Below are 27,852 nucleotides of genomic sequence, written 5' to 3' on the forward strand. Positions count from 1 at the left end.
ACATCAGTAAACCTATTTTCCAAATTGCTCGTGGCATGACAAGTGAAGGGGGCTGTTCTAAGGGATTGGTAATTACAGGCTGTCTACCTTCCATTTTACAGAAGATGGGGTATGCCAGCTAATTACTGGAGGTTACTCATTCACTTCCTTACATCTGCTTTTATTTCTGTGCCCTTCACCACCCTTCGGACAATTAGTGTTTGGCAGCACTCAGGGCACATGCACCTCAGGACACACACACAAAAACACTGTGCAAGCAGATGAAAGCCTGTGCTCTTGAACTACCTAGATGCAGGCAACTCTTGATACAGTTTGTTCACATCTGCCTGCAAAAGAGCATGTAAACATACCCATAGTAGTTAAGCAAGTAGTAAGTGCAGCCACCTTGGTACATGACCTGCCCTAACCCTTGCACTGTCAGGAAAGGAGGCTTCATTCTTCTTTCTTCCTCTTCAAGGGCAAACTCTATAGCTGCACTGATAGCTCCAAGCAGACAGCAGCAGAATGCAGGTGAGTCTGACCTTTCCCACTCAGCCCCTTTCCCTGGCCACATGCTCTCAGGGCCTGGCACTGGAAGTGCAGTTCTGTCACATTCTCTCTCTCCTCTCCACCCACAGAGGGTACTACATTACATACAAGGATGGTGAGGTCAACCAGCCAATGATCCAGCCCCGGAGCTGGGAGAACAGCAAGTTTGACTTTGACAACGTCTTGACTGCCATGATGGCCCTCTTCACTGTCTCGACCTTTGAGGGCTGGCCAGAGTGAGTGCTTCTTGAGATGATGCAACACTAGTAATGTCCTCATTCATTTCAAAAGAGGAAACTCAAATGCAGAGAACAGACTTTCCCATTCTAAGTATTTAAAAAGTCTAAAACATTATATGTAGCAATAGTAGCAGCAGTCATTGTAGTACTAGGTACGTAGTAAATTCCTCAGGACCTGTAGGAATTGTGGTTCCTGTACTTGTAAGCAGTGTATAGCACTGTCTCTGGTTCTTGATACAAACATTATGTATATAAAGGGATATAAAACACCTGTCAGGCACTTACCAGTATTGCTAGGTGCTGCAGATTTCCCCGTGGAGCCAGTGGTCCACTTTGAAATACAGCACTGCTAACTGTGCAATATGGGTAGACACAGGATATCTCACCAGGCTGTCCTCTCCTTGTCACAGGGGCTGAGGACTCCCACAGTTCCACTCAAAGTGACATGGGCATGCAAGGTTATCATGGGGTTGCCCCTGAAATGGGTCACAGGGTGATGCCAACAGCAGTGTTAACAAATGTTAAAAGTGCTGAACAGGTTCAAACATATAAAGTTAATAAAAGCTGTGTTCTCTCTTTTGCAAGAGTTTATACTCAGATCAGTGCAAATCAGTGCATCTGTGAGTGAGGTAATTTTGATACAATCTAAGAAAATCACAAAACTGAGTTTTATAACATCACCTGTAAGGTCTCATGACAGCTGCAGATTTTCTCTGCATTGGGCTCCTGTTTGCTTTCAGGTTGCTGTATAGGTCCATTGATTCCCACATGGAGGATGTGGGACCCATCTATAATCACAGGGTTGAGATCTCCATCTTCTTTATTATCTACATCATCATCATTGCTTTCTTCATGATGAACATCTTCGTTGGTTTCGTCATCGTCACATTTCAGGAACAAGGAGAACAAGAATACAAGAACTGTGAGCTGGACAAGAACCAGGTAATTTACAATAACTTACTGCCACTAAGGATAGAAAATACATTGAGAATTGAGAATAAGCATTTAAGAGAGAAATATAAACATAGAGGAACATGTGAAAGTGCCAAAAAAATATAAGCTAGCTTCACTACCATCTTTAAGAAATCTGGCTTAAAAAAAAAAAAAAAAATCTTGCTGTAAGATTTGCACAAAGGACAGTATTTACTTAAAAATGTGTGCTGTCCCATTTGGTTCACTGAGATTAAATGAGAGTGACAGCACTCTGTGGTCAAAGTAAATACATATGGATCTCTACAACAGGTAGAATAAATGCATTCAGATTAGAAAGATTAGAAAATCTTCTTCCAGGCATTGTCATTTCAGAAAATAACTTGAAACACATTGTGCTTTTTTATATCTGGGAGTATCTGATCAATCCCGTATTTTGTTTTTGATTTTTAAACTTACCCTGCCTCTTTCACAGCGCCAGTGTGTAGAATACGCCCTGAAGGCCCGGCCCCTGCGGAGATACATCCCTAAAAACCAGTATCAGTACAAAGTTTGGTATGTGGTCAACTCCACCTATTTTGAATACCTGATGTTCGTTTTGATCCTGCTGAACACCATCTGCCTGGCCATGCAAGTAAGTAAGCAAGCAGAAAACCTCACAGGTGGTGAATTATTAGACCTTGTTGGGGGAAATGTAGAAATAACAGAGGCTGAAACCTAATTTCACCTTCACACCATGTGTTGAGGGAGAGGAACATGATAAAAGGCATTGTACCGTGTTCACTCATGATGATATTTAGTTAGAATTAGGAACCTGCCTCTCCTCTTTGTGCTAAAATGTGATGCTTTCAACAATCCTGTTTATCTTGTTTTAAAACAAAATTTTAAAAAGTTATATCACTTGCAAATTCAGTGGCCTCTGTAGTAACACGTGACTTCTCAATTCTGACTTGTCTCCTATGAAATGCAAGAATAAGCCTTGAACTGTCACTCGCCTAAGATCTGAATTTCAAATTTTAGCCTTTTCTATGTTAAAAAGTAGGGAGCAAATAAGTTGGTAAACAAGGCAATCAAGGAAAGTGGGAATTGAGGGTCCCTATTATCTCCATTGTTCTACATTAAGAATCTTGGAAATTTGTCAAGGAAGAACCTCTAGAAGCTGTATTTTCTACTCCATCACCACAAAGTAGGATCAACTCCACCTAAAGTATTTCTTGATAGTTGTTTGCCTAACTTGCTTCATTAGTGATGCTACTGATTGCTCTACTACCCACTACACTGTGCATTCATTTTCCTTAATGTGTGGGGGTTTTCCAAACATATAGTGGGAATCCACCAAAGAAACATCTGCAGCTGGATCTATGAGAATAATATAAAAAATAATAAATATATAAAAAATAATAAAATGTAAAAAATAATAAAATAAAAGCAAATAAAGGTAGTAGATTAACATGTGCAGGTGGAAGAGCAGTAAAGGGGAATAAGACATAACCTTTACTAAGTGGTCAGTTAACAAAAAGGAAGTTCTATGTTCTTTTCAGGCAGGGAATGAGCCTGTATAGACACAAACAGTTCTGTACATTTACCCAAGCCTGTCCTTTTCTGGCTTGTTCCTTCCACTCTGCCTTTGCCCTTGGTCTCTATCACCTTTCTTTTTGTTTTGAGTCAGTCCCACTCTTCTCTCAGCTGAAGCATCTACTCCTATACTGTCATGAAGCAACAGAGGGGAACTGTTATGTTCACTTGGAAGCTTTGGAGCATGCTCAGCTACTATGACATTGGGGCATGCACAGGGCAGATAGATCTAGAAGCTGGTGAGATGTTTGTGAGCCTACAGGCAGGACAGCATCTCCAGAGATTCTAGGAAGTCCATATCCATCCCGAGAAAAGCACAGTTTTTCAAAAACTTACACTTTGGTTCAAACTTAGAAAAGCCACATTCCAGTAAAATTCCAAGTTTTTAACCAAAGACCTGCAGGTACTAGAGTCTTTCAAGGAAAATGTCATGAGCAATTTTGAAAGTTCCTCGACAATGGACCTTTTCCCTAGCCTGTCCTTCATCTGTATATGAATTGTTTTAACTAAAGCTCCTTCAAATAAATCACCCTGATCCAATGCAGAATAGGAAAATTCAGTCCAGGTGGTTAAAACTGTCAAAATTAAGCAACTACAAACAAGGTCTTGTAATTTGAACTGAAAGACAACTTCAAAATAAGGTAATCTGTCCCAAGTATAAAGATTTTGAAATAAGGATATGAAAAATGAGGTGGCAAAATCTGCAGAAGACATTATTTGAATTAATCAATAGATTACAGAGTGTAACTTCATAAGATCTTAATGAAGTTAAGTGAATGGTAGCATGATTGCAAATTTAATTCAGAGTTGGCAAATGCAAGATAATGCATATTAGAAAGATATGATGTGAGCTGTTGATGTACTTTGCAGAATCCTGAATCAAGTGCAATTATTCGGGGAGTGCCTTGGTATCATTATGAACAGCTCAGTGAAACCCCCTGTTCACTGCACAGTAGCAATCAAACAAAAAAAGTAACCCAGGTGTTAGGGAAGGGTAAGATAACAAACACAATTGGAAATTGTCTTGTACTATTATGCAGATTTATAGCCCTCAACTGGAATGATAAATGTGATTTTGGTAGCCCCCAATCAAAAATATTTTTTTTAAAAGAGAAGAGATCCAGAGTCAGATTACAAAAATGGCTACAGGTATAGAAATGCTTATGTTTGAAGGGAGATGGGAATTCTAAATTGAAAAAATGGAGCATGTTGGGGTTTCCTTTAGATAACCTTGATGTGGAGGGAGATTAGTAGTAGTCCTGTGGATAACCAACTAGCTGGCATGTCCATTCCTCACACTGCTGCCGGGACACTGTTTTTCAGCACTATGGTCAGAGCTGCATGTTCAAGGAAGCCATGAACATCCTCAACATGCTTTTCACTGGCCTCTTCACTGTCGAGATGGTCCTGAAATTAATCGCCTTCAAACCTAAGGTAGGTGCTTTAGGTGTAGAGTTTCCCAGCCTCTGTGTGTGTGTGCATGTGTGCGGGGCAGCTGTGAGGAGAAGGAGGAGGTGAAACTCTCTGATCTATCACCCCACTGAAAAATGAGCTGGACAGTTGCTCTCTGGATTGGAGTCTCATGTGTATTTAATAACTTTTTCACTGGAGAGTAGACATGCTAAATAAATAAATAAATACGGAAAAACAGCGACACCTGCTAATAGAGAAGGTTCCTAGTTCTCTGTTTTCATTAAGTTATAATAGTGACACTATGTTAAGGCTATAACATGTTTTCCATGCTGAACATTATTCTGATGTTCTCTCTGACTTTCTTAAAATGAAATAGAAATATCATCCTATGATTAGTCTCCTGGCCTAAGTGAAGCTAATCAAGCATGACTCATTTTGGGTTATGAGCCTTTGAAAAAAATGTTTCTTCTGGGAGGACTGTGGCTTAATGCTAGTTTGAATTCCTTTAGTTTTGAGTTCAAGACTTCATTGATAATATTCAGCAGCCCAGCAGGTCCTGTCTGAAAGTATTGTCCTGTCCATTGGGCCATGGCATTCTGTATCTTGAAGGATATATTGAAATGTTAAGGTTGGCAAATACTCTCTGAAACATCAGTTGTGACTAAAATGTCTTTCCCGTTAAACATGTAGGGTTTCACTGAAGTTAAGAGCTCCCAGCTCTAAACTAATATTTTTTTCATCCTCAACTCAGAAACATTGCTCTCCCATTCTACTGAACTCAGTCTTTCTCTTGTTATTTCTGTGTTGACTTTACATCTACCTGGCCTCTCACCTTCTTCCACAGCATCTAGGAATTCTTTTAGTAGAGTCACAATTTTGTATTTTTTCCTGAACCCAGTATCAATCTCCTTTCTGAAATGTATTTATCTTGAAGGTTAGAAACATCTCATGCTGTCCTTGTGAAGGACTGACGTTTTTGTGAGATCTCAAGCGCTACGCTGGGAAATTTAGAAGTATTATCATCTGTTTCAGATGGGATTTCAATATTCAGGAGGGATCTACTTTTCACTTTTGACATTTTGCGTGCTCTATTAGTGAGCAAATCTTCTGGCAGAGAAAAATATTGTCTGCACATTGTATACCCACGATTGTATCTCACAGGCTTTGCACTTCTCTTCTGATTTCATGGTTCTACTTTACAAGAGATTCTTAACTTTAAGAAAGATGAGTTTCTGTGGCAGAATTTGTTATGACCATTTAGGGAAGGAGTCCAACCACTTCAAATATTGAGCTCTGTACATATGCAGGAAAAGCTTTACCTGACATGGTTGCCTCTAGCAGTAAGGAGCTGGACTTGATGATATTGGAGGTCCCTTCTACTTCCTGTGCCTTACTTTCCTGTGTTCAATCTCCTTTTCAAGTTTTGCTGCACCACAAAGAGTTAAGCAAAATCAGCTGAGGGCAAACGTGTATCCTCCAGATAGAAAACCACTGGAACAGATTGCCTAAAGAGATTGTGGAATCTCTATCATTTGAGGTTTTAAGATTAAGTTAGCTGAACTTTTCCTTAGAATCACTTTAGCAATGTATAATCTGCCTTGGTACAGGGGGATGGACTAGATTATATCACAAGATTCCTCTCAGCCCAATTTTCCATGATTTTGTAATTTCCAATTTAAATCTCCAGCTACTACAGTGTAGTAAAAGTGAGTATATAAAAGAAGTTTTCCTTGTGACCAGAATAGTGGATTATTAATAAAGTCTTCTCAACTAAGTATGAGACACCAAGCTCAGACTGGGCCCTGCCCATCCTGAAAGAACAGCCACATAAAATAATAAATCTGTTTAAAACCACAGTCTGGACTGTATGCCAAAAGTAGTTCAAATCTATTTAATTAAACTGTCTTAAACTGATAGCTTAATTAAATACCTTTGGGAAAATATTTTTTTTTTAAATGGGACCACAGGTTTTACAGGGAAGAAAAACAGGAATGAGCTTGTGAAAACAACTAGTACAGCAAAAAGTAGTGTCACCAGTATTGTATTCACACTGGATTGTGTTGAGCACCAGTGCTTTGTGTAACTTGCCATTCAGTACAAGGATTTGGCCTGCAGCCCTCATTCCGTGCTCCATATTGACTGAACCTGCTCTCCAAAGAAGGAAACCACCTGTCTCAGAAAACTATTTGGACCAATGTGGACCAACACTTGGGGGCACAGTCTGCTCATATTTAGGCTTCCCCTTTTGGATTGAACTTGAACCTGCCTAGAATATGTTCTGATGTGGGAATCTCTCAGCAAGAAGAAAATTGTTAGCACAGCCCTCTGCTTGGCCTAACCTTGTGTCCTCCTATCACACAAGATATAAAATAACCTACCTACATTTGCAGATGGAGGTTGTTCCTAGGAATAACAGCTGAAAAAGTCCAGAAAGATTTCACTGTTTCACCTGGGTGAACATCACTTTGGCAGTCACCATCCCCTACCCTCTAACCAACCAAGTTCACCAAACAAAGAAATGAGATGCAAAACGGTATTTTAGTGTTTCCCAGGTACCAAATGGCAATTTCAGAATGCTGAATGCAGAAATGCAGAATCGTCTGCAATTTCCAGAGCAGTAAAACACAAACCAGACTTTAAGCTCCTTTGCTCAATTTGATTTTGTGCTCCAACATCACTTTTTTTTTCTGTCTGAAGAGTACCTAAAATGAAGAAGCTGTAAGCTTGTTGTCAGTAAAACTGGCAAAAAAGCAGGAAACTTAGGTAACTGAAGGTGTTGTGTTCTTGCCTTAGTGACAATGCCCAGGAGAAAGTGGCAGAACAGAACTGAGCACAGAACTGAAAGTGGTGAACTCCACTCTATTTTCCACGATTTTGCAGTGCTTAGCCCAGCAGTGGATGCTGCAGCTAACCCTCCACTACAGCAAGCAGCACTCTAACTGACTTGTAACTCTGAAGCAGCTGCCACAGAGTTTTTCTTTGCACAGTTGCTTCCTAAAGGCACCTTGGAATGAATGGTCTGCAGCAGCAATATGGGATCACATTTTTTTCCATCTGTGCAAATTAGAACAAGCTGCTGTTTATTCATACCTTTACTACAGAGAATTGGTAAGGGAACTGGGAGAGATCTCTGGGATGCTAAGAGCTGCTACCACCCTAGCTCCTTACAGAAGTCACCACGGGGACTTGCCCATGCCCTGCCTTGGAGGGAAGCCTGGAGTTCACAATATGCGGAATTCCTGCTGCAGGCAGTGGTGTGGTGCTCAGTATTATATAAAATAATAGCAGTTTATTGCCACTACAATGCTATTTACTACCTGTGTAATAATGGAAGAGTTGGCAGTCTCTGAGTGCACAGATTTTTCAATGCATACAGTTTTTATTTCTTTGCTCATATTCTGTGAAGAGACATGTCCTGCTTATTTGCTGCTCCTGATAGTGAAGGTGGAAAAAAGCAAATACACAGTCAGTTGCATAGACATTAAGTAGGAGCACATATCTGCCTGACTGCAAAGAACTGATTGGGATAATCCAGCCCTGCAACTAGTCGTTCTGGTAAGAGCAGAGATTTACTTATTGAAAAGCCAGCTGTAGGAATAAGGAGCCACGTCTGAGACAGCGCTCATCTTCTAACACTTAGAGAAAATATGTGAAGGAGGTAGAAAGGCAAGGGTTCTCCTAACTAAACATACTGTTACTTTTGGGATTGGTTGCCCTAGTCAGCTTTTTATGGGCCATCTTCTGTGAAGTGTTTTGGTTTGTTTAGTCTCCAGGGAGGCTGTAGAGAAGAAAGGTATGTTAACTGTAGTAGCTATCTGTGGGTATAGGTAGCACATGCTGGGCAGGGACAAGGCCAGCCTCTGAGAGCCCACGTGTTTCTGTGTGGTGCATTTTGTGGAGGAGAGGATCAGTTCTCCCAGGTTTCTTGCAGGATAAATATAAGCACAGTATAAGACAGCTCATCTGTGTCTGATGCAGTCTTGGCAGGAGGGTGTGCTAACGATGCGCAAGAGAGATTTGGGTTGATTAGGGCTGCTGATATAGAAAACATCTACTACATGCCCTCCATCTCCTTACAGAGTATTAACGCGCTGCTCTGAAGCAAAATTCCCAAATGGACCTGAGTGTTTTTCTTGGCTAAAGCGCATAAACTGATTCAAAAGTAGTTACTTCAAAGAGACAGTCTAGAAGTAATGCTGTTGAGCCAAGGCCTTTTGCTGCTTTGTTTTTCTAATTTTATAAATTCTCCAGCCCATCTGGTGAGCTGTTTTCCAGTTTCTGCATGGAGAAAGCTGCTGCTACTTCGTGCATTTTCCAAAGAAAACTACTGAAGGGAATGAGAGGTGCTCTGCTGTCTGGTGTGCTCACAGTTACCACTGTCCTAGCTTCTTAACAATGTCACCACAAGGAGCGGTCTACAAAGGACCAGCTGCTCTACAAAATCTGCCTGGAATTTATCTTTTCAGCTTACAAAAAATGACTTAAAATTCCTATTCATATGAAGCTGCACCATCTGTCAACATAAGTGCTAATATGGGGATGGATCCTCCTGCAGGAATTTCAGATCTTTCCAGCTCCCTGGAATGGGTTGTTTTACTGATGAACCATATCTAATTTTATTTCGGGAAATATTTCATACATCCTCCTATTAGCAAGGGCAGGACTAGTAATCTGAGAATTTTGGATTTTCTACCACTGTCTCTGTCATCTCAAAGCATAGAAGATATACCAGTGGAACTACACAATCATATATTTTGTCAAATCCAGGTCTGTGTGTGGAAAGGGAATCTTGGGGATTTCCTCTTTGGAATTATGACTATCAGAGGGACTACAGATCACAAGTCTATTCCCTTTGCCAGACACTGTCAGCACCTTTCTTCCCTGGGTGTTTATGGATGTTACTTGTAAAGCAGCCTGTAACAACGCCATCTGTCCTTCCTCAGATAGTTAGCTCAGTCCTTCATTTATCACTGCTACTTTGCTCCAAATTCTTGCCATTCTTTAATGTCATTTTCCTGCAGCAGAGTTCAGAGTTCTGTGCACTGTTTCAAACAAGTTTCACATTCAGTACAAGGCAGATAATCCTATGTGATCCCAGGAAGGGCTATGACCCTCTGAGTTGTGGAAGTCATGGATATCAGCCATGGTTATATCTTAGTCTCTGCTTACGGATGGATCTACCTGTCCTTAGTGTTTCTTTCTCTCCTGATGTATTTGCCGTTCTTTATTCCTCGTTAAGCACCTCTCACTCAGCATTTATCATGCATTTGATGCACTGTTATCTCTTCTCAAACCTGCACAATGACTCATCTGTTTTTGTTCCCTTTTTACTACTCCATTTCTAGTACATTTATGCTTATAAACAGACCTCTGAGCAGTCTCTCCTGAAGTCACACTGGCTGCCTGATACTACTTACATTCTTCTTTCTCACTAAGATCATAATCAGTCATTCCTTGATCAGGATAGAGGCTCCAAACAGCTGAGATTTATATTCAATCTATTTACTGCACCACTGAAACAAGGTGGGTTAATTTTGGAAATCTAATGCTTTGTGTAGTTCTCCATTCTAGTACCTTTAGAAATACCCAAATACCTTAGGATGCTGCCCCGGCACCATTCATCACAGTGTTTTATTTCTCCAGCTTATATGGAGAAAACAAAGACATTCTGCACTGATATAAAAATACCAGGAAACCTGGTTACAATTACGTGGACTTTTGCCCACTGCTGAAAGCACTGCAGTTCCATCCAACAGACATAGGAATCATGTTTGGTTAAAAATCACATGGTCTAGGATGAAGTATAGTGGTATAAATTAGTAGTGTAGGTTGTGTAAATGTGTAGGTAGTATAAGCAAGCCTTAATTTTTGTTGGGTTATCCACAGGCTCAGAAAAAGAGCCATGCAGATCCCACGGTGCAGATAGCTGCCTCCCTCTCATGGGCTTCAGATACACAATTCTGGCTGTCAAAGGTCTTTTTGTAGATTTTGTCTGCTGCCTTTGGCAGGTTCATAACCTAAGTAATTGGTTTCTAATTGTTTCATCTCCTCGGCTTCAGTATTACCCTTTCTGTTTCGGGCAGCCAGCATCTAGACAGAGCATTTGCTGATTGATTCGTCTACTCAGCGCAACAGTAAGGGCAGTCTCTAACCCTGCCTCTGTTAGAGTATGAAATGGCAAAGGAAGGGGTAAGAAAGCTAATATATTTTGGGATCTGTGGTTGGGAAAAATATACCTCATTCAACAAATAGGAAGAGTGAGCTCTGTTTGATAATGATGGTAAGAAGCAGCATGGAGAGAACTAGGAATAGTCAGGTAATAATGTATGTGAACTGAAGGAAGTGAGAGAACTAAATATACAGGAAGAACAATGTCTGGGGGAAAAGGAGAGGGAAACCAAATCTGGATGGGAAGAAAAGCCATACACAGATTATGGAAAGTGGGAAATGACAGAATATTCCTTAAGGCAGAAAGAAAAAGAAAAAAGAGGGGGAAGGAAAAAGAAAAAAAAAAAAGATCCAGACAGAGGAAGATATTAGTAAAATGGAGAAATAAATGATTGGGCAAAACAAATGGAAGGAAAAGAAGAACAGAAATAGAGATGAAAGGAAAAGTGGACATGGAAAGAGGTTTCTAAAAATGAAAAAGAGAATTAAAATTCATAGCTTTTAAGCTAATGAACATCTCTTTGTGTTTCAACATTTTACTGAAGTTCTCTGGCAGACATCCCAGGCCTCCATGTTCAAACACATCAGTATCTCAACCACAGAACCTTCCTGTGTACTGTTTCATCAAAATAATTTGCAACAAAAATCAGGTGCAGTGTATTTCCCCACTTCTCTGGAATAATCTCAGCTCTGTTGCAAAAAGTTAACAACAGCATGATTCCCCAGAAATGCTTTTCTTTTTCACCCCATTTTTTTTTTTTTCTGGGTGAAGTCTGAATATGTTTAACATTCCTCTGCATCTTTTATATAGCCAGTAGCCCAGCTGGAATTACTGCCAGCTGCTTCAATAAACCCTGCAGCTACATGACCAGAAGTCCCTGGCATTTCTGAAATGCATGTCCAGACACTGCACAGTATGAATGCAGTCAGTCTGAGGCTCCCAAAGAACCGCTGATTCAGGCCCAAGGTTTTCAGAAATACACTAGAAAAGGGAAAAATCTTAATTCTTCGTTACTTAGTCCTCTGCTTTCTCTTCACTATGATTACTTCTCTGCCAGGAGTTTCATGCATCTTGCATGGCATATATGTCACGTGGAGAGCGGACCATATAGCCTTTCGTTTCTGTAGGTCTGGGAGGAAGAATGAGCCTCTTCGCTAAGTGATACCGAAAATATTGTATGTCAGAGCATCATTTTTAGGTGACTTTGATGTAAAGTCAAGAAATATTCGTAATAATTATTGTGGACATAGACGATAAAGTTATCTCAATCCTTTATACACATTTGTGGGTTGGAACAGAGGGTCATCAGGTAGCCTTGCTTTTTGATTCTGCTTGCTTGATGGAATTTCTATCTGAATTTCATCCAAAAGAGCGAAAAGAGAGGCTCAGAAAGGAAGTGGGTCTTTTGCAGCACATTCTGTGCCACTGCCCTCTCTAAGCAGCTTGGCTTTGAGACTCTTGCAGAATGTGGAAGGGCATCCCACTAGCCCAGGGCCACAACGCTGCTGTTATTCCAGGCCTTAAACTGAAACCATTCGGGAGTCTGTTATGGAGACACCTGACATGGAAGTGACATTAAAAAAAAAAGGAACCACATCCTGGTGTTTTACTGTGCTGACCCATTAAGTTAAACAGTGTACCTGATGTAGCTGTAGAGCCTTAAACAACAAATTCTCCAGTTTAGTACAGAAAAAGAAATTTGCATCAGAACGCTCAGGGATTTGGTTGTTTTAGTAACAATTTCCACAAATGAGGAGTCAGCAAGCAAATAACTGTGAAAGTACAGCAAATCCTCATTGATACTTCCAGATTTCACTGAGTCCCTCACCAGTTCCTGAGTATGTGTGGGAGGGGAAGTCTGGCCATTCCCAACACTTCAAAGGAAAGGAAAGTAGTGTCAGACTAAAGTTTTTCTATTGTGCATATGCTTATATTCTGAGATGGCATAGGCATGACTCCACCTAAACAAGTCACGCAGTGTGAAAACAGTTGGTAGGTGAATGTAACAGAAGAAACTAGACTGATGATGAGAAGTGGAATTTTGCAGTAAATCCTAGCTCATACCTCTTGTGGAATCTGGGTCAGGAAGCATCAAAGTCTTCCTTCTGAGGGCTGGTTGGCATCCTGAATGAAGTATACTGGTCTCTCCAATTCCCTCCTGGAAAACGTACATCACAGAAGGGCACCAGCAGAATTGATCCCAGTTGGCTTCTTTGTTGCCGCCCCCAAAGAAGAGGCCAAGAATGAAATAAGTGTACAGAACAAATTTCCCTCTTCGTGCAAAAAAGTGGTCCTTTCACATCATGGTAGAAACAACTGATGAGGGACAAAAAGGCTATTTGATCTGCTGCTTCCCATGTTGCATTGTTTAACTGCAGGATGTTCTCTTTCTTGGAGGAGGAAGCCAACAATTCTCTGCACGCAAATAGATTCTTTAAATATTGTTTTATAGGATGTATGACATTTCTAACACTCATCAGCTAGAGCTGTGTAATCCTCCAGCTTTCTGGAGGATCAATGGAGAATTCAGCAGGCAGAAAAAAATGTTAAAGAAACCTCATAAGAGCTTCAATGAGAGAGGACCATTTCCTTCACAGCAAATGTACCCAGAGAATTTGCATATTACTGCAACATTGTGACAGATTTATTTTCAGTCTGGCACTTGAGGGTTTTAATGTCATTATAAATGATCAAAAATAATGATATGACTGCACAATGCAACAGTGTGGGAAGTGCTGTATTAGCTATTACACTTAATTATTTAATATAGAAAATTATTCACACAGTGTTAAAAGCCCAGTGGGATGGTGCACTGGGGTCTCATTCACAACAGCACAGACAGCGTCTGCAGCAGCATGTAAGGGAACAGATCCAGGAAAAAGTGACTTGCTCTCACTCACAGAAGAAAAATCCCAATCTTCTATCACTTCATGTAAGGTTATTTTAAAGGGTCAAAAGTTCTCGTAGATGTGAATCCTCTTTTCATGTAAGAATGGTATCAGATAACAGACTGTGATACAGCCCCTGTTAAGAACTGTTCATTGGTTTAGGAAACAACATTTCCACTGCCAAGTGGTCACTGAAATGAAGTCTAAGAGGGTTGACTTCTGCTCTCTGCCATCCACCTGTCTTTTGTAGGATTTTGGAGACTTTTGTTTTCTATATTCCTGTTTCCCCAAGTGTAAATGAGTGTAACCACACTCTTTCTGAAAGTTGTGATTGGTGGACTACATGAAAGTAGGCGTTGTTTTACTAACTGCTCTAATCCATATAAAATCAAGCCTTTCTGAAAATGGAGATAACTTAACCTGCATTAAATTTACCTTAAAATGTATCTATATTTATCAGTCATATCTACTAGCCTGTTTTTGGAAGACACTGCCTTTCTTCCAGTGAGTACCCACTATCCTCGCAGCAACCACAGCAGAGCAGTCCATAGCCTTTTCCCATGGTGCATACAGAAACAAGAGAAACTATTCCAAGTCCAGCCCTGTATTCAGAGTGCCTCTTCAACCATTTCCTGCCACTGTCTCATCTTCCCACACAGTAAATGGCTCTTCAGACTGAAAGATTATGTTCTTACAGGTTTTGTTTTACTTCTTTTGAATCATTCTTCCCTAAGCTGGGATGTCAGTCCTACTTTAGAAGACAGACTGTCTTAGATAGCAAAGCCTATCCTTTTGCCCTTTTCATGACACTTTTTCTTGTTGATGGTTTGGTTTATTGCCTTCAGAAGTTATTTTTTCATTCTCATTAAGACCTACTTTTTATAGACTTTGCAAAGTCTTTGAGTATTTACAACTCTTTCCTAATGGAATTTGACAGCAAAATTTTCACAGAATCCATTTTGTGATAAATGATCTGTTCAGATATAGCAAGCCATCACATTCACTTTTCAGTCTTTCCAGTAAGACTGTTATTGATTTCATTTCCTTTTGCTGAGAGCAAGTCTGGTTTTGATTGCGGGGCAGTGATTGCTAAACGATTGGTGTAATTATTGCTCCTAAGGAAAAGGGCCCAACTCCTCATAGGGTATCACTGTGCCACAACATACCTGTAGAAAAACTAAGAAAGTTTATTTCACTTTTTCTAGGTGGCCAGCAGCATTGATAAGAGAGCTTTCTTTTATTTTGGCTTAATTTTCATGCATTTATACCAAGAAGGCCTTAGGCATTACTGTTCTGAGGCATAGCTCACTCTTTCTTCAAAGGCAGCTAAGAGCGACCCAGGTTCTTAGCTCTGACATCAGGGTCAGCTAGTTGAATCATCCAGTTTCAGCATGTTTTGCTGTTATCATTTCCTTAGGCCTTCCCAGCATGTTGCCTTGAAATATAATCTGTCCCAACAATAAGAGATGCTTCTATAATACATCATAATACATACTTCCACATTGCCTTCGTGCTGTTTCTGCGCCAGTCTTTGGAGGACCTGTGGCCATAACATTGCACTTAAAGCCTCCCACGTGGTTGAGTGCTGCATACTACTAGCCATTTTAGAGGAGATGAAATACAGAGAGGTGTGAGATGACTGTACCACCACATAGGTGGGAATGGAGGGGCCCAAAGGAACATCTAGAAAATACAGTTCTAGGGGAATGATCTGGGTTGCAAGATCTGGAAATGGGGATTCCCAGTTCCCAGAACAGATATGATGAAGACTTCTCTAAGCATGTCTCCACAATATTGTTGATTAACTGTAGGTGTAGAGAGCATAAAAAAATGTTCTAACACAAGAGATTATGTAGCTCCAGCCTCTGTAAATGTTTAAGCTTGTAAAACAGGAGTTAGGAATCTCTGTTCAGGCAATGGTGGTTTTCTGTTCTTTTAGTTCTTTTCTTGTTTGTGTGTGGTTGAGATATTTGTCCACTAGAAGTTGTGAGACCGATAACTCACTTTAGGACCTACAGGCTCTCACACGATAAACAGTAGGTGGTCACTTTTAACCAGTAACAAGCTACCTTAGATTTGTACCAGTGACCTTGAAATAAACATTTGGGGTCTTTATCCAGATCACAGAACCATTCAAGTCCTACCACTCCTTTGTTTCTGTCAGTGTCTAGTATGTCCAGACAGGCTTTCAGGCACCAAGGGACACCTGTCTGCTTTTACTGACATTTTTATGTGGGAGTTGTGAGAGAGAGCATGAAACAGAGTGAGAGAGGATAAAGTTAAATATCAACGTTATTGAGCACCTATCTTGTTCTACAAGTTGGTCTTATTTTCTTATGGAATAAGCAGAGAGAGGCAGGAGACCTCTTCAGAATGAAGCAAACCTTTGGAACTGCCTGGGGAGCTGAAAAGCTCCTCTCCTTGCTCCCTGTCTGCAGAAAGATTTGATGGAGTACAAGGGAGAGTTGTGCAATTCCCTGCAGCAGTGACTCATTACAGTGACTGGTAGGTGAACTGCAGGGAGCCTGTGTCTCAGAATTAATCCGTCAATGGATGAGAGCTGATAGATAGTATGCAAATAGATGCTGTTTTCCCGCAGCCTGTCAGGAGCTTCAAGCAGCTGCATCCTCCACTTTATTCCTTCTCTATTAGCTTCTGCTAATTTCTCTGATTGCTGTTATGGCTAAATGGTATCTCAGCATAACAGAACTTGTACTTGCATTATCTCCATTTGGTAGCAGCTATAGTAGGTTTGTAAGATTTCTCAGGTTATATGCGAATCTCTCCAATCTGCTGTGAGAAGGTATGCCAAAAGTCACAGTACTGTGTAAATGTCATTTGATTTTATTCTGTTTTCCAATGAAACTGTCCCTTACAAAAATTCTTTCCAGGAAATCCTCTTTTAATGGAGTCTGAAAACTGACTCTCACAACTCCAAATAGTGCGCTGCATTTTCAGAAAATAATTCCCCTATTAAGCATCAGCCAAACTGTGGCAGTTCATCCCACTTTTCAAGTCACCAGCAAAGTATGCTTTGGTGCCCTTTATGATCAGCAGGATATTTTTGATACGGAATCACACTGAATATCAATCAACCCCTTTCTCTCCTTCCTATATACTCTTACTTGTTAAGATTAATGTTTCTTTTTGTCATCTGAGTATGTTGGTTCACTTCAGATAAGTGGTGGCAAGGTTTAATTTCCTTTTAGGCCCTGTAGTTATCTATATGTCTCATTTTCTCTGCCTTGATACGTCCTTTCTGTATTCCTACATGCATACATACATGCATGCATGCATATCTTTCCCTGTTATCCTATGACATTGTGGCACCCTCTTCCACTGGAGAGTATCTGACCCTTTCAGATGCTCTCCAGTGCATTTAGATCCCACCCAATGAATACCCTTGGCCCTTGCTGTGCTCTTCATCCTTAGTGGCTTTTCTCTCAGAGGGTTTGTGTTGTTTGTTGTTTGTTTTTTTTTAATTTTGCCAACCACTTCATAGGAGACAGAAATGAAAACCTGGGACTAAGCAGACCAATAACTCCATGTTAATTAATACAGAAATGACCCTGCAGCTCCCACAGGCCTGGATGCTCATAACCCAGCTGGTACCACAACTCAAGCAGCACCCTTCCACTGAGGATTTCTGTGCTTCAGTACAGCTGTATAGCTCTCCAGCCACCTCCTGTACTTATTATGGGCCCTAGGTGACTCTGAGCTCAGACCTTCTGACAGGCTCCAGTGGGTGATTTTCCTTCTTGTTAATGAGGCTTCTTAGATACTGCATTTAGGATCTCATATTCGCAGAAAGTAAAAGAAATGGTCTCCAGAGATTTCAGTGGTTCCATTAGTACCAAAACAAACCCCAGCTTCTTTGATAGCTAATCTCAGTGACTAGGAAACATAAAAATGATTGGCATACTCATTCTGAAATGCTACAATGTCTGCTCCCCTCACACAAATGAGATTCCATTCCAGTCAGCTACTGCATATTTATGCTCAGCCTTTCATTAACATATGGATCATGTGATGATTCACTATTCTTTGCTACCTTTGGGAAAATAAAAACTGGGAAGAAAAAAAAAAGTGCTCTAACGGTGGGGTTATTTCATGCTTCCTGAATATTCAATCCAATCCTCCTGGTCTCTTTCTGTCCTCCTTTCTCCCTGAAAGCTTCATAGACCTCCAGAGAACTCCCACAAGAGAGGGTGACTACCCTTCCCCAGCATGCCCCTTGGGCTGCCATAATGTGACATGAAATTATACAGCTAAATCAGGGTGAAGTGTCTCCCTTTAAGGGTAAAATATGGTATTGCACTCTAAATTCCTGTACTGCAAAAACAAACAGTGCCATCAATTCATTTCCAGTCAGACCTCCTTCCCCTTGGGAAAAGTATACAGAACTTTCTGGTGGGAAAAATAGTTTAGAAATACAACCTCTTTACTAGAGGGAAAGCTCTCCCTTCATTCAGCTTGTCTGTCATTAGCCACCCTGGTACGCTCCAGTGAGGTACTTTGAGGTCACAAGAAGCATGTCCCCGGGCCAGGGGTGTAATTCACTCTTAATATGTGCTCATAACTCCTGACAAGATTATGAGGTCTGAATCAAACCTGAGTAATGGCCATTCGTAGATGAATGTCTCCAAAGAGGGTAGCTTTTTAGGAAGGATTCCATTACCTTGCACACAAATGAAGCATCTATGTTCTCTGTTTTCTTTAAGCTCTCTTACTGTGAATAATATCTTCCCATTTTTCACCCTTCTGTTTGAAACAGAGGGAGCAGGTGAGGAGGAAAGGAAGGTTTTTAAATTCATGTGTTTCTTTAATTCAACACTAGCATATTGGATGTGGGGTTGAGTAAAACTGCATTCATATCCGTGGTTCCTCTTGATCATTCATCTAAGAGGTACAGGAGGAAGAGAAGAGCTCTCTGAGTCCACCTCACAGCCACACAGTAACATGCAATTGTGCTGGTCTTTCTGTGACCCCAGAGCAGGCCAGCCCATGACTTTCAAGTGAGGAGCTGGCTGATGAGACTCAGCAGAGCATCCCAGGGGGAAGAGCTCACAGTGTAAATCTGGAGAAACTCCACAGAATTTAGCAGTGACTCCAGATACTCTGTGGTCTCACAAAAGTCCAAAGCAGCTATTTGTGACAGCAATGAAAAAGGGACATTTTCTTTCCAGGCCTGAATCTCTCCTGAGATGTGCCAACTATGTTAATGCAATGTCATTGCTTCCGGTGAGGTTACATTACTGCAACTGGGAGCAATGTTGAATTCACTGGTTGCAGTGGTCATCTGAGGACAGGATTCACTGCTGCTTATTGCCTGGGTTTTGTACCAGCAGCAAATGCTGTTTTAACAGCAGCAATGGCTATTGGGCTTTATGTCCAAAGTTTCTCAGTAAAAAGAAACTGTGAATTTGGTTATCCCCAAAATATTTTTTACAGTATGATGCCAATTATTATAAAAATAGTAAAAATAACCACGTATCCATCATCACAAATTTTAAAGTAGAGTCATCATTTTCATGGGCAACACATGACCAACGTGTCTTGGATCCTCACCCTTGCAGCTGCCCAAAAGCAAACTCTGTTTTTTTTGGAGTTGTTTGGGTTCCTGTTGACATCCTTAATAGTTCCCAAACTGTTCAATTTGAGAAGGAAAGGGAAAGATGGCCATGCTATTCAATGCATGTATTAATTTGGCATGTAAGTGGTGCCATTGCCTTCAGCAGGAATGTGCACACGAATGGGGCAGGAGGATTGGGTCTGTTTTCTACTCCATTCTCTTTGATCCTGCGAGTGTCTTCTCTGCCAAGGTCGCATCAGGCTGCAAAGGCACTTTTTGCAACTCTGTACGATCTGTGTCTGTCCCTTATCTATTCAAAATGCGTTTGCCTCTACAATTTAATCTGCTGTTCTCTCCCTCCCCTTCCTCTTGGTGAAGTCTAATTACAGTTTTATTCCAGGTCCATCTGGTTGCTAATGATGCTGGACATCACTGCTGAATTCATTCTAATATTTGTTGTGTATTTTCTAGGCTGGACGCTGAATAATAATATTCTCTGAATTTGCTTTTGCTCCTGTTTCCTTCTTCCCTGTTGTAGCTAATTGTGTAGTAATGACTAGTCATGGGATGATTATTCCTCCCAGTGTAGATCTGCTAAGATTCGCCAATTTCAGATTGGAGGCTAAAGGGATTTTTTTTTTCTGGTGTTGCGAAGACTTCAAAGTCCTTTCTGTCAGCTCCCTTCACTGCTGTGGAATCACGTGGGCAGTGGCTTTCTCTGTTTTTTTTTTGTTTTGTTTGTTTGTTTTTTTCCCAGCCCCACTCAAATAAATATGAGTCTCAAAGCATCCTGGTAGGCAGTGTTTCAGAGTTTAGAAAGACACTTTTTGCCAGTGCCTGCTCCGTATAATGGTTGAGCCTGGAGTATTTTAAGATTCCCAAGCCTGGCTTATACAGTGCCAGTACTGGGATTTTTTTTCTTTTCTCCTTTTTGCTTTCTACACACTGCCTGGGAACGCAGACTCACACTTTACCCATGACCTGACTCTCTGGCTAAGAATAGCAGGAGCAGTGCAACTTGGGTTCAGTCTCACTGGAGACATGCTGCAGCTGGGAAACAGAGAGGTCAGAGTAGCCCATGCTCACAAAACCAAAACACAAACGGAGCACTTACCTCCTTTTAGGATTGCAGAACAAGGGGAGAGGTTGGCACAGGTGTTCAGTGGGCCAAGACACATTTTCTTTGCTCTTGACATTAAGTTAGACAGGAAGTTTACATATAGAAACTCATTTTCTAGGCTGAACAGGACTTTTTCTCAAAAGGTCCTGTATCCTTATGAATCATCCAGCCAAAACTCATGCAGGTTGGGGAAGACAAGCAGTGCTGATTAGCTTAGGACGATGAGATGTTTGAGGTAGCTCTCCAAGTAATTCTGCACGGTAACGTGAAGGTATGAGTTTAGCATGTGCTAGCAGATCTGCCATGGCTTGTCCTACACAGCTAATGTCACAGTGATGCTGTGGCACTGTCTTTAGAGTGAGTGAGCAGGTCTCACTCTGAGTACATGTTAAAACTGACTTTGCTCCCATCCTTCCCCTTTCCTAGTGGCATGCACCATCACAAGCTACATTCACACTTCCATTTTGTGGTGCAGATATGCTTTCAGAGTAACATAAATACCAGTCCTGCTCTGTAGTTTTATGACAAAAAAAGCATTAGTAATAGAAGAGCATTAGTAAACTGTTAGGCTAATGGCTGTCGTAATACTTATTGTGGCTGGGTAAAGATAAAGGTGAGAACCTGTAAGGTTTAAATAGCACATCCCCAGCTTGATTGTGCCCTCTGCTCTGTCGTGCCACACCACCTGGCTGTTCTCAGCACCAGCACAGAGCAGTGTATCTGGAATGCAGACTGGTGAATTAATATTCACCCTGGCACAAGTGGAGTCTTTTTTTTGAGAAAGCAGTATGACACCATCCCCGCCCTCTTCCCTCAGCCAAATCTAAACCAGATGTGGAACCTATGTTGCTAGGAATCAGAGATGTCTGGAGGATCTGGACCTGCAACCCCTACTCCTGAGAGGAGCCATGCTCAAAGTGATCTACATGGTTTCCCCTTTTCCCCTATCTCAGAGTCGGAGCTGAGGGATACCTGGCCTGGGATCACGTTGCCTGGATAGGGGCTGGTCACACAAGTCAGGGATGCCAGGACTGGGCTACGGCTTGAGAAGCAGCAAGTAGACTTAAGAGGAAAACCCCTTGAGGTATCAGGGCAGTAATTCTAATGGTAATTTTGAACTGTTTTTGTCTGTCTAACATTCCTTTTTAATCCCCATCCTGCCTGCCCCTTCCTTATGTAGGGTTACTTTAGTGATCCTTGGAATGTTTTTGACTTCCTCATCGTAATTGGCAGCATTATAGACGTCATTCTCAGTGAAACTAATGTGAGTATTACTCTACCCTCCCCAGGATACCACCACCTCCTCCTCCTCTGCTGTTCCTTCTCTCTTTCTTTCTTTCTTTCTCTTTTTTTTCTGATTTTTTCCCTCTAGTCATGCTTTTATTGAACTTGCCGTCGTCCTTCTCCTTCTCCCAGGGAAAAAAAAAGGAGGGGGGGAAACGCCTCCTTCTTTTTCACTTGTCATAGCTTGCCCCAAGGCTGTGACTGGTGAAAGCGCACAGAGTTTGGGGTGTGTGTGCTTTTTTTCCCTCCAAAAGGTAGACATGCTTGAGAGTAACTTTCTGACTAACCAGGCTTTTGTTGATACCCTCCATCATGTGAAACGTTACAGAGGTTTGAGCAACCAATACTGTAGAGTGGTAAGAGACTATTTAATATGCCCACGTAACCTCTTTCTTTTCTTATTTTTTTTCCTCTTCTCTCCCTCTTTCATGCTTTGTTTTGTTTTGTTTTGTTTTTTATTTTAATTTATTTTACTTTTTCCTTTTTTTCCCTCTTTTCTCCCTCTCCCTTTCTCTCTCTCCCTCTCTCTCTTTCTCTCTCGCTTTCTCTCTCTTCCTTTCTCTCTCTTTCTCTTTCCTTGGCTTCTCTGCCACATGCAGCACTATTTCTGTGATGCATGGAATACATTTGACGCCTTGATTGTTGTGGGTAGCATTGTTGATATAGCAATCACCGAGGTGAACGTAAGTAGCTGGCGTCTGTCCATGATCGTGCCTGCTCTAACATTCATTTGTCTTTCCCGGGTTCTTTATTTTTCCTCCCCCTTCCTCCTTTCTTTTGAGTTTGTTTTCAGAGGTTTTTTTGTTTAGTTTTGAAGCTCTCTCTTTTTATTTTGTTTTGTTTTGTTTTTATTCTCTTTTAATTTTTGGAACGACTTAAAGGACTTTTTGACTGTTGCATCATTCTCTTCCCTTCATAATCCGCCTGGCATGAATTAAACTGTATAGCAGGAAAAGTGATGGGAAATGTGGAGCGTAAGTGAAAAAGCTATTTTTGCCATGGGAAGCTTCTAGAAAAGTCCCAGGCCAGCACTTTGGTCTACCCAATGTTATGCTTTGCTTCCCATGGCAGTTCAATACCCTCCACTCCATAGAGATCTAAAGGTCAGTTCTTTCGAGGTGGAACTGCGGGAACCAAACCAACAGTCCTCCTGGTGCCTCCTCACCCAGGCTTCCTCCAAAAGAAATAAAGACCAAATCACCTCTGTTTAAAGGATCCTGCTCATAATGTTTAGTTTCTAATTTGGAAAAATAAAAATAAAAAATAAAATAAAAACAAAGCAGAAAGCCCAAATGAAAACAAAGTACCAGAGTTTCAGCCCAGTTTGGTTTGCTCCATCTCACAAACTCCAGCAGAACAACTGACACTGATTGGCCCCAGTGGTGCCCATCTCAGCAGACAGGTGAAGGATTGAATGAGCCATGGAGACTGAAATGAACAGCTGGTGTTCAAAGGAATAAATCACATCAGGCAAGCTTTTTCCTCTTTCTTTGGAGGTGGATGGGAATAGAATTACTGAATAAATAGACAAAGGACAGGCAGGATGTACAAAGGTTCCCAAAAGAAAGACTACAAAGGACCCACTGACATTATGAGCACAGGCAAAAAAAAATTTACAAAATCCAGCTTAGTAAAGACAGGAAAGTAGCAAGGTCGAAAGAAGATTGCTGTAAAGATGTTAATGAAGAGCAAATCAATCATCAATTTGCAGAATGATGTTACTGTTGAATAAACATTCCAGCTTGGAATTGTTGTGTACTGTAGAGGCAATCCATCACAAGCAGAAAAGTGACAGCAGTTTTCACTCAGTGCTGTCTTTAGGAGAAAATGTAGACAACAGTTTGGAAAAGTCAAAATGCCTTGCTTTGAACTTCTCAAACAAAATGTTTTCCTATTTTGGTTCTACTTTAATTTCTGTTTAACTTCCTTTTTTTTAATTCTGAAACAAAGAAATTAAATGAAATATTGAACAAATTAAATATTTAATTTGACACAGATTTTTCTTGTCTTTTGAGAGAATAGAAGATAGTTTCTAACTGTAACATTTAAATCTTATTTCTTTTTTGCATCTCTCAAGTGTCCTACTTTCTGTTCTAATTTCACCCAGAATGTTGGAAACAATATTGGTTACCCTTTTACTAGTGAGAGATTAGGACTGGGCCAAGTTTGTAGAGGGAAATTACAATGATCAGCAGGTCAAAGTTGTTAATTTAAAAGAACAGCATAAAAGTCTTTTTATGCCACACTTGTCGCAAGAAAACTAAACAGGGAACCTGCTAGTAGCCTTCAGACTATGGAAATGTTCAGCTCTCATCCACACAGGCAGAACTGTACATGGTAGGTGAGGAAATAACTACATTTAATAGGAGATGAATGACAGTAAACATCAGCAAGATTTTCCTGAGTCTCCTCATATTTGAGTCTGTAGAAAAGACTTCCAAGTAGAAAGGAGAGAAATCCTTTTGTTTTTCCAAATAAATTGGGGCCTATCATAGAATCATAGATTGGCTTGGGTTGGAAGGGACCTTAAAGATCATCTGACTCCAAGCCCTCTACCGTAGGCAGGGATGCCACCCACCAGATCAGGTTGGCCAAGGCCCCATCCAGCCTGGCCTAGAACACCTCCAGGCATGGGGCATCCACTGCTTCTCTGGGCAACCTGATGGCAGGAAAATCTAATGGATTCTTTTGAAGAAATTCACAGTAATTTTGTGTAAATTCAAGAACTTTTTATATCATGGTTTAAATCACTTTGATATACGTCCCATTAATATTCAGTCATCTGAGAGGATGACTGTCACCTTCTGCAGTTTGTGGAGAGAAATACACCTTCCCAGGCCAACTGATTCCTCCCCGTCTATGACAGGGGAAATGAATTGCTTTCTGGAGGTGCCCATCCAGTGACTCGAGATTGTCTAGGTTTGTTAGGTTTGTCTAGACGCCCAGCTCTCAGACATTAAATTTAAGCAAGATAAGTCACACTCATGCTCGGCATGTTGTCAAGAAGGTCGCGCTGCTGCTAATTGTGCTATGTTCACGTCTTCAGTCTCCAGGGCTATCCATACTAGTGTGTTTAATTACCACTGGCAAGACTCCCTCTCTTTTCCATTCCCTGTCTAAATTCAAGTTCATGTCAACCAAAGCCCAGAACCCAGTGTCTGGTTACGGATGTCTGGGAAGAATGAGGGTGTGCCTCTGTCTAAACTCCCAATGCCTGTCTTAGTTGAGAAGGCAGCAGGAGAGGCCCTGACTCTTTTAATAGGGGTTATGAACAGCATTTCATAATGGTCCCTGTGTCTCCTCTAAAGAATCCTTTCCTTCTATACAGTTTTTACAGATTTCTGCACACGTCTTTTTGTTACCTGGCATGTTTAAATCTTCTCTTTTTATCTAGGCAAATCCTTTGCTACTAGTTTCTAACGTTTGTTACTAAAAACTTGCACAATCTTTTGATGCACTGATAAATAAGCAGCAGCTATGGATGTAGTTTGTTCTGAAATGTTTTGAAATCCCTTTGCACTTATAACCCTTATTGAATAAGAGAATGTATTGTATGTTGGTTTGTCCTGTCAGATTCCCTTCCTGCTAGCAGCACTTGATATGTTACATCAGTGGCAGATGGGCTTTGGAAGTAGCAGCCCATCTTGGATGGACAGTTGTCATCTTCCCAAGCAGTGTGAGGCAGTTTATCAGACACACTTCTCCCCTTCTCCTCAGGAGCTTGTTGCTTTCTTGCTGTTTGTGGGTTTGAGCAAACCCTGCATTGTGTTTCTGTACACTGTCTTGTCTTGTTCCAGTAGACCTGGAGTCTGGAAAAAAAAAAATGCCACCAAACTCCACTAATTGGAGATGTTTAGCCTGGTCAGGTGCAGGTAAGATGTTTCTGCCCAATGCATTAGAACCTGACAGACATCTGTGGTAGTGTCCTGGAAGATGCTGCTCTTGGAGCTAAGGGACAGCTTTCTTTGAGGTCAGTCAGCAAAGACAGAGACACCTGGCTCAGGCTTGTCTGACAGGAATCTCTATGAGGTTAATCAGACATCTGCACTAAAAGGAAGCATGCCCAGCTGGTGCTGAGCTGCCATAGTTGTAGTTGTGATGGGAACCCTGACTGACAGGCACCACGGTGTGTGCGTAGGTACGCATTTGCATCTATTGTGCAGTTCCCCTTTATTCCTTCTGACAATTATTTCTGTTTCTTGAAAAGGAATTTCCCAGACCAAAACCTTCGTTAAGATATATGTGAGTGTGCATGTGTGGGTCTTTGTGTGTGTACTCTGTTGGTTGTAGTACATATTCCTGAATGTGTCTGGATGCCTGTGTATGGGCTACAAATCCATAGGAGAGTGTACAGATATGAATATGTTTGTATGTGAGAGTGTGTGTATGCAAGCACACGTATATGTGTTGTGAGCAGTTGCTGGTGGAAACACGAGTTGTTTTGTATATAACTGAGTGTGAACATGTTTTCTCAGCCATTGTGGCTGTCCTAATGCGCAAGTTTAATTTGTTCATGGGTGGGTGTTTATATCTGAAAGTCTTCTGTATGCAGGCATGCTCATCTGCATGCCTGTGGGTGAGTGTAGACTTGCATGTCAAACTCAGCATATGTTTGTTAGCATGGCTGTGCATTCACACACAGTGAGAAGGCATGTACTGATCAGGCAGGTCCCCAGGTTGTCTTCAGCACTTCTGAGTCCTTTGGGGAGCTCTCACTTTTAACACCTCAATGGCATGGAACTATGGTAAGTCCAATTGCATCACATTAGGCCCACTTGGTTACAGCAACTTGGGAACACCTCCCAGGTCCCTCCAGCCAGCCCCACAGGCACACAGAGATTCATCTCACACCACTGATAATGTGCAAAGCACAGGTTAAAATCTGGCAGATATGAAAATTTCAGAGTGATGCAGTTTCTGCCAAATTCACTTGTAAGTTGCTTTATTTTCAAACTTGCTCCATAATTGCATTTTCAGAACTTTGCTTCTCAGTAAGCATTGTGCATCTAACTTCCTAGCCACAAAATGAAGAGTTTTGAGAATTTTCTGTAAATTAAGGGGAGGGTGTTAATCTGCTATTAAAAAAAAAAAACTGAGGCACATTACCATGCTTCAACTCTCTCTAAGTGCTAAGACCAAGCATGATGTTTGGATAATAAATTTAAAGATGATGTAATATATAGAGCCTGGGAGGTAGGGCCTGTGGGTTGCATTCCTTGGGCTCTGCCTAGATCCCCATTCCTCAGTCTCCCTATCAGTAAATTGGAGATTGTTATTATTCCCTCAGTTAAGAAAAGATTGCCATTATTGTTTCCAAAACACTTTAAGTTCCTCAGAGGAAAACATTATGGTGATAAAAAAATGATTACTATCTATTATAACAATAATAGCAGTGAAAATGTTACAGGAGTTGAATAAAAGACAGCAAATTTGGAATATTATATCATCCCAGAAGTAGCCCCAAGCACAGGCTTGCATTTCTTTCCTTTCCACATCAGCAGACACAGCCCAGAGTTCAGTACTGTGAAGCTGACTGACAGCCTGCTGTCCCCTCCTCCAGGCAAATAAAGTTTCTCATTCCAATTTGTTGTGCTGTGTCAGAGGGGGAAATCAAGTCTGATTTTTGCTCTGCACGACTGTGCCCAAAGTGATGGGAGAAAAATGACCAGACCCTGAGCCACTGAGAAAGCTGCTAATGCAACGTCCTTCCTCTCAGCTGGAGAGAGGAGCCAACACCTTTCTGGTCAATAGGGTTCTTTTTCCTTCATCCTTTCTCCTGCCAGTGTCAGACCAGACTCGCTGTGGCTGAATCTTTGTTTGCCACCAAAGTGATGCTCATAGCAGCGCCTGCTGAGCTGGATGGGTTCCTGTGGCCAGCCAAGTCTGCAGCGGGCAGCTCCCATGCAGATGTGTGAGTTACAGAGGCATGGTCGGGTGGGAGCATGCGTGTCTCCAGAGCACCAGTGTGGATACCAGTGACAGTGGGGATGTCTTGTGTTTGATTCTGTCTGTCTTGAAAGGATGTTGTGGAGGGAGGTATTGTGCCAATCTGTGAGCCTGCTGCCAAGGGGTTCTGCCAGTGCTTCTGAGTGTGTCTGCATCTATGGGTACCTCTGTGTACATCAGCTGTGTAT

At 41.3% G+C, this 27,852-nt stretch overlaps 1 protein-coding gene across 4 annotated transcripts in view; it reads left to right on the plus strand.

Moving 5' to 3' along the window:
* The window catches only part of CACNA1C (calcium voltage-gated channel subunit alpha1 C), a 478,980-nt gene that overhangs the window by 406,291 nt on the left and 44,837 nt on the right, over positions 1–27,852 (plus strand). For 2 of the 4 annotated variants that reach the window (XM_035550683.1, XM_050708637.1), the window contains exons 26-32: positions 458–510; positions 618–764; positions 1,508–1,709; positions 2,173–2,331; positions 4,596–4,706; positions 21,615–21,698; positions 22,318–22,401. In XM_035550683.1, coding sequence (XP_035406576.1) covers positions 458–510; positions 618–764; positions 1,508–1,709; positions 2,173–2,331; positions 4,596–4,706; positions 21,615–21,698; positions 22,318–22,401 — 840 coding nt within the window. The remainder of the gene's footprint in view (positions 1–457; positions 511–617; positions 765–1,507; positions 1,710–2,172; positions 2,332–4,595; positions 4,707–21,614; positions 21,699–22,317; positions 22,402–27,852) is intronic. The other 2 variants (XM_035550684.1, XM_035550685.1) reach the window with 2 other exon arrangements.

The sequence above is a fragment of the Cygnus atratus genome, chromosome 1 (assembly GCF_013377495.2).
Source record: "Cygnus atratus isolate AKBS03 ecotype Queensland, Australia chromosome 1, CAtr_DNAZoo_HiC_assembly, whole genome shotgun sequence".
NCBI classification, from domain to species: Eukaryota; Metazoa; Chordata; class Aves; order Anseriformes; family Anatidae; genus Cygnus; species Cygnus atratus.